Genomic DNA, 8,914 nt, shown 5'->3' on the forward strand with positions numbered 1-8,914 from the left:
ATTCAGCTATGCTGAGGGGAGCAGGATGGTTCTCGGTGCTCCCTGCACTCATAGCAATAGTCCATCTGTTTTGAGATCCTGCTGAGCTCTCACCATTGCTGAGAGCAAGAAAGCTGGGAGCAAGTGTCACAGGTTCATTTCCTGGGGCAGGAAATGTTCCTCTTCATTTGAGTTGTAGGTTAAATTCATTGTCAGGAGAAAGAAAATATGCAGTCTTGGCATGAGGACAGAGTTGGTGGGAGGAGAGGGAGAATGACAGGTGAACAGAGGCATGGATGAAATTGCTGGGAAAGGGGAGGACACTGTGGTAGGACACATGAGGAGTGAGAGTTTCAGTGCACTGAGGGACGAGGGAGTGAGTACAGAAATCACTGTGGCAGCAGGAAGTCACACCAGGTGGCTGCTGTGAAGCTGAGGACTGACGGGTCGCAGGAGGGCAAGCAGGGGCTGTTGAGTCTGACTGGGACATGTTCCCCCATCCACGACATCTCTCTTCCCGTTCTCCAGATGCAGAACATAGACTCTGAAGGTCTTTTTGGAAACATCCACATGGTAATTAGCTTCTCCAAGCAGCTGTTGTCCGCCTTGGAGGCTTCAGATGCCATCGGTATGAATTCCGCTGTTAACTTTTCTCAGCGGGCTGGGATGGGCTTTGCTAGTGGCGCAGTAGAACAGTGTAAATGCTGGGAGAGGATCACTGGCGCTGGGCTTCCTCCCCGCTGATCCCTGTCGCTGCACATCAGTCCAGCAGCGAAGCCAAGGAGACCTCTGTTGGCCCATGGGTCGCTATGCTGAGAGACACGGTGCCTGTGGCCCCTTGCCCCAAAGCAAGCCCCACTCCTCATTCCTGCACTGCCAGCTTTTGCTGCTCAGGCCTTGGGCAGCCCATGCCTTTGTTCTCTGTATGGCTCCAGTGACCAGTGTCCTCACTTCTCACCCCTGGGAGACCTGGATCGATTGATCTCCCTGTGCTAGTGGGTGTTGAGGAAGCATCTTGGGTGCTCTGGTAGCGCTGTCATCTTGAGCTCTGTGTGTGGAAAGTGGACACTGGGCATCTCACTGTGAGACACGCCAGTGTTGTTGGAGGCAACTGGGGACCAGCTGAAGTCCTGCTTTGCTGCTGTGTGCAGGGCCAGTGTTCCTGACACAGCGTGCAGAGCTGGAGAGTGTCTACAGGGTGTATTGTCAGAACCATGACGAGGCCATCGCACTGCTGGAAACCTATGAGAAGGATGAGAAGATGCAGAAACTACTCCTGGACCTGCTGGATAGCCTCAGGTTGGAGCCTCTGGCTGTGGTGGCCACCAGGCTGGGGGAGGGGGATCAGTTTCCAACATCCCTGCCCCTCTGCCAGCAGTGCTTGGGTAGTTCAGGTGGTGAGTGGAGAGGGGCTGGCTGTGTTAGTGCCAGTTAGACCAGCCTCTGGGTTCAAATGGCCCCTGCCCCAATGCACAAGTGCTGGATACCTGGAGGTCTCCTTAAACTCTGAACAGAAGCCACCAAGGTACAGGGAAGGGGACATGTCCTGAATTGAGGGCTCCTGTTCCCCAAGTCCTGCCCCACCATGGCTGGTGAGGAAGGAACCGCTGTGCCTGGCTCCACCTTATGGAGGTTAATGCCCCAGGAGCCAGCAGCTGCTCTGGGGGGGCGGGACTGCCCACTGCTTTGGCAGCATCACTTGGGACAGGGTGAAGGTGCTGGCCATGGGATTACACACCTGCTGCCCCATTAACCCATTGCTTTTCTTTGCTTTTTGGCACTCTGTGGGCCGGCAGGAGCCTATACAGTGAGTGGTAAGTGCATCCTTCCTGTTAGTCCCCATCTGTCTGTCTTGCCCTGGCTGCTCCCTTATAACTAACCTCCTGCCACGGGCTGGGTGCATGTTGGGGGGCCCTAACAGTGCTTTGTGGAGGCGTATCTGGGAGGAGCGGGGTGTCTGCAGTGTGATCACACAGAGGCAGCAGCACAAGTGATGAGGTGAGGGGAGGCCTTGGGCAGGAAACAGGTTTTGGGAGCCGTCAGCCCCGAGGAGCCAGGAGAGCCCTGCACTGACTGCGGTCCTGAGCACAATCCGTCTGTCCTGCACTGGAGGACAGATCTGGGCCATTGGGTGGTGGGACAGAGTCTGAAGCAAGTGGCACTCTGGTAAGTGTGAGGCTGTGCCTATGTGGGATTTCACGGTGGGTCTGGTGATGGAGAAGATCCTGGCTGGGAAGGGTCACCTGGTATGAGTGAGGTCTGAAAACCTGGCATTGATCAGAGCGCTTCAGGAGTGCAGTGAGTTTGGAAATGAGGGTGGTGTGACTTAGGGAGTGGATTTAGAGGCATTGGCATTCTGGGTCTTGTTGGCATTGGTTTGAGGGGGCAGAACTTGTTTGGCAGAGGTGGACTGAAACCTGGCGCATCTCCTTTGTCCCAACTTCCCAGGGGCTGCACAAACTACATTAACCTGGGCTCCTTCCTCATCAAGCCAGTGCAAAGGGTGATGCGGTACCCACTGCTGCTGATGGAGCTGCTGAGTGCCACCCCTGAGGCTCACCCGGACAAGGCACCGCTCACAGCTGCCGTCCTAGCAGTCAAAGAAATCAACGTCAACATCAATGAATACAAGCGCCGGAAGGACCTGGGTTAGTAGCTGGGGAGCGAGGGACAGTGTGTTGAAGTTGGTATCTGCTGGCTCCTGAGTGTTCGCTGGCAACCACAGTCATGGAGGGCATCCACCCCCAGCAGACAATGCCCTCACAGCAGGGCAGTAGAAGAGCTGCGTTTAAAAATCTGAGCGTGAGATACAATATCCAGAGTAAAGCAGTACACACCTGATTTTAGCTGTTTCTTGTGATACAGAGATAGGAAATGTATGCAGTTGCTGACCATGTGGCTATTAAATGAAAACAAAAATAATAAGACAAAAGAATATATACTTTAAAAATGCAGTTTTAAGCAACACAAGTTGGAAGTTAATCTGCTAGGGCAGCCTGTCTTACTGAGATTTGGAGACTAAGTTTGAAGGTATATCTGTAGACAGGACAGAATCACAGAGGCTCTTGCTGCAAAACCTTTTTAGGATCTCCTGTCCTGCTTGGACAGTCTGCTGGCTGCAAGAGCCCTTTGGGGTCTGCTGTCCAACCTCCTGCTTGGAGCAGGATTGTCCCTAACATGACTGATCAGCCATCGCTCCCTCCAGCCGATTCTCACTGACCCCCAAGGATGTCTCAGCCTCTCTGCTGTCCTGGGCCAGGGCTGCACCGCCTTCATGGCCTGTCCTCCCTGATACACCGTGAAGCTCCCAAGCTGCCGTCTCTGGCCGCTGCCCCTCGATGTATTGCCTGGCACTGCTCAGAGGAGTTGGGCTCCATCACTGTTGTAGCTGCCCTTCAAGTAGGTGCCGGCTGTGAGCAGATCCCCCTCCGGCGCTTCCCTCCCAGCTCTCAGTTGTGGGACCTGAGCTCTCCCTGTGGGTCAGGAGCTCTGGTTCTCTCACATCCCTCTTGACCTGGGGGCACCAAAACTGGACAGGATCCAAGTGTAGCCTCCCTGGGACTGAAGAGAGGGAGAAAATTATTCCCTTTGACCTGCCAGCCGCCCTCCCCGTGTTCCCTTGGAAGCCCTGACTCATGCAAGTCTTAAACATTACTCTTCACATAGCCCCACTGAAGCTGACATGCCATAGGCTGCCTGCAGTGATTGCTTGTATTTGCTAAAGAAGCAATATAGATACCTGCTATATGTCCAGTGATTATTGTGCACCATCTCCTGTGTCATCTTACACTATTCATGATCCTATGGAGGAGTTTGAATGGTGGGCCTACAAACTGTAGGGCCTGTTGAGCCAAACAGGGGGTTACAGATGGCACAGTGCTGGATTTCACTGTGACGTATGGCATGGCAAGGCAGTTGTTGATGAGGCACTGTAAGACACGGGCGTTGTGCTGATAAGGGTTCTGATTTCTACATCAATTTCTGTAGTGCTAAAGTACCGAAAAGGGGATGAGGATAGCCTCATGGAGAAGATCTCCAAGCTCAACATCCACTCTATCATCAAGAAATCCAACCGTGTGAGCAGCCACCTCAAGCATCTCACAGGCTTTGCGCCCCAGGTAATGTGCATCGGCTGTCGGGTGCGTTTATATCCTGTGGTGCTTTGAGGAGGTGGTGGTATCTGCTTTCCTCTCACACCCCTTCCCCAGTGAGTAGCTCTTACCCAGGCCAGCAAGGCAGAATGAGCTTAGGATCTGAACCACCCATCTCTGCTCTCCAGCTTGTGGGCAGGAGGCCCCGCATCCCTGCATGCTGGGAGGTTTTGCATTGCCTTCCTTGAGACGTTTTCTCTCATAGCTGAAGGATGAAGCCTTTGAAGAGACAGAGAAAAATTTCCGGATGCAGGAGCGGCTGATCAAGTCATTCATCCGGGACCTTTCCCTCTACCTGCAGCATGTCCGGGTGAGTCAGCCTGGGTGTGATGCCAAACCCATGGGGCTTGCCGTGCACTGCCCCTCCTGCCTGCGTGGTGTGTACCTGCAGTGCCTCTGGCAAGTTCTCCTGCCCTCAGCCCCGCCAGGGGGTGGGCTCTGGGCTCCAGGCGGGGAGCATGGCTGTGCTGACTGCATGTCCCTGGTGCAGGAGTCGGCCTGCATGAAGGCGCTGGCAGCAGTGAGCATGTGGGACCTGTGCACGGAGAAGGGCAGTGGGGAGTTGGACCAGTTCCAGAAAGTGAATCGGCTCATCAGCGACCAGCTCTTCTCCAACTTCGTGAGTGAAGCTGTGCTCTCTCCTGCTTGGGGCATCCCCTGGGGGCCCTCCCCGGGGGCCGCTGCAGATGGGCAGCCCCTGGGAGGCTGCAGGGAGGGTAACACAGCCTGGGAGAGGTGTGAGCGCACCTGTTCGGCTTTTCCCTCATGAGAGCTTTGATGCCTGTGGATTTATGATGTGTATTGAGCGTGCCTGTTAGATACACATTTTTTCATACCTGCAATGTTACAGTCCTCTGTGTGGTTGGTTCAGGTGCTTCCATACCATTACCCATGCTGGCACGTTTACTTAGAAGTGTAGAATAATTCCTGTCGGAAGGGACCTCTGGTGGGTGCCATCAGGAAGAAGGACCCTATGTGGTCCTGGGGAAGTTGCGTGCTGGAGGGTGAGCTGCTGGTGTTCACCACGTGGTGGAAGAGAGCGCCCTCATCTCACCTGCTCCCTGCATCTCTGCCCACCAGAAAGAGCGGACGGAGCGGCTGGTGAGCTCACCCCTGAACCAGTTGTTGAGCATGTTTGCGGGGCCCCACAAGCTGGTGCAGAAACGCTTCGACAAGCTCCTCGACTTCCACAACTGCACAGAGCGAGCGGAAAAGCTGAAGGACAAGCGAACACTGGAGGAGCTGCAGTCAGCCCGCAACAACTACGAGGCCCTCAATGCCCAGCTGCTGGACGAGCTGCCCAAGTTCTTGCGCTTTGCCAAGGAGCTGTTTGCCAGCTGCGTGCGGGGCTACGCCGAGGCGCACTGTGACTTTGTGCGCTTGGCCCTGGAAGAGCTGAGACCCCTGTTGTCGGTGGGTTCCCAGAGCACAGCCCGCGCTCAGGGCGCAGTGGAGCGTTAATCTCTGCGCAGGGCTTGTCCCGAAGCCTCTCTGGGACCTGCCCCATTGCAGGGGAAGCTGCTGCTGCAGCTTCTGGCCCCAAGTGCGTTGGGGAGGGTTCCTGTGGGATGGTGTCAGGTCAGGGATTGCAGGGTCACCATGCAATTGTGAGTAGAGATGACAGGCTCTAGCTGCTCCTGGAGCAGTGGCCGGGGAGCATTTGCCAGAGGAATCTCAGGTCATGAGTTTGGGGACTACTCAGAGATGGGTCCAGACGGGACTGCAAACCTGGGCCTGGTGCAAGTTACAGGCGAGGCTCGGAGCCCTGTTTGGCCTGGGAGCTGGTGTGGTTTCTGCTGTAGTTCTTGGCCGCTTTTCCTCCTAGCAGCTCTCACCTAACCATGACCCCAACACTGCTCTGCTTCCAGTTGCTGAAGGTGTCCGGCAAGGAGGGGAACCTCATTGCTGTCTTCCAGGATGAGCACAGTCGAGTCCTCCAGCAGCTCCAGGCCTTCACCTTCTTCCCAGAGTCCCAGGCAGCTCCCAAGAAGCCTTTTGAAAGGAAGAGCGTGGAGCGGCAGTCTGCCCGGCGGCAGCCCCTTGTAGGCTTGGTGAGTTCCCTCTGCCCTGTGTCAGGGCCTGTGGGGGAGCCCAGGACAACTGCTCACATGGGTCTTGTTCCTGCAGCCCAGCTACCTCCTGCAGTCGGATGACATCCGAGCTGCCCTCCTGGCCCGCTATCCCCCAGACAGTCTGTTCCAGGCAGACCGCAATTTCAATGCTGCCCAAGACCTGGATGTCTCGCTGCTGGAAGGAGACATCGTGGGTGTCATCAAGAAGAAGGACCCCATGGGCAGCCAGAATCGCTGGCTCATAGACAATGGAGGTAGGTGGCTGCTCCCTGCCCTCGGTGCCTGCTGTGACCCCCCTCCTCTGATCCCCACTCTTGAGCTCCCTTCCTCTCTCTCTCTGCAGTGACCAAGGGCTTTGTGTACAGCTCCTTTCTGAAGCCCTACAACCCGCGCCGCAGCCAGTCGGACGTTTCTGTGGGCAGCCACTCTTCCAACGACTCGGAACACAGCAGCTCCTCTCCCCACAGCAACACCACGCTGACCTTCAGCCCCAGTGGGGCGGCCGTCACCTTCACTCAGAAACCCCTACAGGACTCTGCCTCCCCAGCAGACCCCTACCAGTCCCCACAGCCCGCCTCGGAGGCAGACTGCCCTTCTCTGCCCCAGCTTGCCTCTGGTGACAGGACGGGCCCACTGGAGGCCGGTACAGTGACATTTCAGCGCCGCTACAGCCGCCCCGAGCTGGGCTGCAGCCCCAGCTCCCGTAACGGGCACCCAGCCAAAGTGCATCTCAGGCCCTCGCCCTCGGTGGAGGACAGAGACTCTGGGCTGGAGAGCAGTGAGTCTGAGGGCAACCAGGTGAGCCCTCAGCCACCCCAGGGGCTGACCCCATCGCTTGAGTGGGGGCTGAATCATCCTCCTCCCTGGCAGTGACCAGGGAGAGGTGGGAGGTGGAGTCTGTTTAATCCCAAAGGGCTAAGGTTGAGGATGAGAGCTTTTCTCCCAGCAGTGGAGGTGCAGAGGCAGAGAACTAGGCTGCAAATGGGGGTGGGCAGGTGGGGGCAGCTCTGGCAGAGGCCAGGATGAAGCTGGGGTTGTCACTCTTTGAGAGGAGGAGCAAAAGTGCACATATCCTGTGTGATGCAGAAGCAAGGCTGTGTGTCACAACCATCCAGCTGACACTCTCCCTCTGTCCCTCTGGCAGGTCTATTACGCTCTCTACACTTTCAAAGGCCGAAACAGCAACGAGCTGAGCGTGTCAGCTAACCAGAGACTCAGGATCCTGCAGTTTGAGGACATCACAGGCAATCGGGAGTGGTGGCTGGCCGAGGCACACGGGAAGCAGGGCTACGTGCCCTCCAGTTACATCCGGAAGACAGAGTACACGTGAGGTGGCAGGCAGGAGCCTGCACCCCGTGCCTTGTTCCTGCTGGGACTGCCAGGGGCCTCGGGGAGGCTGGCCAGCCCTGCAGCCCCCATTGCTCGCCCTGAGCCTGTGTCCCTCGCAGCTGTGCGGTGCTCCTGGGCCCCACCACCCCGGCTGCCACCTCCCCTTCTGGGGAGGAAGAAGGATGGGCTGGCAGGGCAGGCAGGAGCAGGCAGCTTGTGTGAGGGCAGGGGTGAGTTGCCTTCACCTTGTGCTGTTTGGGCCTCCTGGGTCCAGGTGGGAGCAAAGCGTGGGGCTGTGGCCTGGGCGGGGGAAGGGCTTGATGGAGGCTGAGAAGCTGCTGTGGGTTTAATTGTGGAAGGCTACTGCTGAGTTTCCAGAGTCCATCTTCAGCCAAATGGTGTTAAAAGCAACCCAGGGCCTGTGAACACGCCCTCTGTGCCTTCTCAGCAGCAGGAGTTGGATCTCATCTGTTTGTGCAGGACCTCAGGGTGGGACATCTACACGCTGCCTGGGGAAGCAGCTCTGAGGCTCACTGGGAGTAGTTGAGCTCTGGGAGTAGGATGGGCCCGGCCTCTGCAAGCCCCCACAGCAGAGCCCCCAGTGGGTGCTTTGTCCCTGTGCCTGGTCTGCCAGAAGCTGGAGCCTTTCCAAGCTCTGCTGCCAGCAGCAGCTAGCGGGGTCTTATCTCCCAGCGGACCTAGAGATGCAGAACAGCACCTTCCCTTGTCAGTGCAGTGTCTCCAGTGCCCAAGCCCCATCTTTGCACTGACGTGCCCCCCTGCTCTGGGCTCGGGCAGGGCAGAAGGCAAAGTGCAGGCTGTTCTCTGGAGTGATTTTATTGGGGGCTCTGACCAGGACTGCCTCACCTGCGCTGTTCTGCAGGGCACAGGAGAAGGTGCTGATGTTCTGGGAGGACAAGGCAAGCTCTGGGTGGGATGTAGTGCCCTTTGCCAGGGTGGTGTGTCTTATCCCCTGCTGCTGTACCCTGAAGGCAGGAAGTTCCCTTCTCCTTGGGGCAATGGTTGTGTCCCCTGTACTGCTGCTCTGTAAATAAAGATTTGCCCTTGTGAGTAGGCAGTGCCTGTGCCAGTGGTGGGCGAGCTGGGAGGAGTGCCTGGCCCACCAGCAGAGCCCACAGACTTCACACGCAGACCCTGCAGGGCGCAGAAGACCATTGGCCTTTTGGTGGAGTTCAGGATGCTGTTTCTGCCTTAGTGTTTGTGCCGGCTGCAGCTCAGGCACTAGGAAACCCTCACAGTGAAGTTCTTCATGAAGCTGGCGTGCTGGCACTGCCCTCTCCCTGACACTGCGTCTTACGTGACTGGGGCTGCTGGGGGCTTGTGTCCCTCCTGCCACTGGCCAGGGTGAAGGGGTTTGCTCTG

The 8,914-nt window shown here is 57.1% G+C and overlaps 1 protein-coding gene across 1 annotated transcript in view; it reads left to right on the forward strand.

The window, feature by feature from the left end:
- The window catches only part of DNMBP (dynamin binding protein), a 28,530-nt gene extending 19,928 nt beyond the window's left edge, over nucleotides 1-8,602 (forward strand). Inside the window, exons 5-16 of the mRNA XM_074158966.1 lie at nucleotides 508-607; nucleotides 1,131-1,278; nucleotides 1,776-1,793; nucleotides 2,428-2,627; nucleotides 3,967-4,097; nucleotides 4,336-4,440; nucleotides 4,621-4,749; nucleotides 5,211-5,543; nucleotides 5,999-6,181; nucleotides 6,258-6,456; nucleotides 6,546-7,000; nucleotides 7,347-8,602. Of these exons, the coding sequence (XP_074015067.1) occupies nucleotides 508-607; nucleotides 1,131-1,278; nucleotides 1,776-1,793; nucleotides 2,428-2,627; nucleotides 3,967-4,097; nucleotides 4,336-4,440; nucleotides 4,621-4,749; nucleotides 5,211-5,543; nucleotides 5,999-6,181; nucleotides 6,258-6,456; nucleotides 6,546-7,000; nucleotides 7,347-7,532 (2,187 nt within the window). The 3' untranslated portion in view covers nucleotides 7,533-8,602. The remainder of the gene's footprint in view (nucleotides 1-507; nucleotides 608-1,130; nucleotides 1,279-1,775; nucleotides 1,794-2,427; nucleotides 2,628-3,966; nucleotides 4,098-4,335; nucleotides 4,441-4,620; nucleotides 4,750-5,210; nucleotides 5,544-5,998; nucleotides 6,182-6,257; nucleotides 6,457-6,545; nucleotides 7,001-7,346) is intronic.
- The last annotated feature ends 312 nt before the right edge of the window (nucleotides 8,603-8,914 follow it).

Source organism: Numenius arquata, chromosome 15 (genome assembly GCF_964106895.1).
Source record: "Numenius arquata chromosome 15, bNumArq3.hap1.1, whole genome shotgun sequence".
NCBI lineage: Eukaryota > Metazoa > Chordata > Aves > Charadriiformes > Scolopacidae > Numenius > Numenius arquata.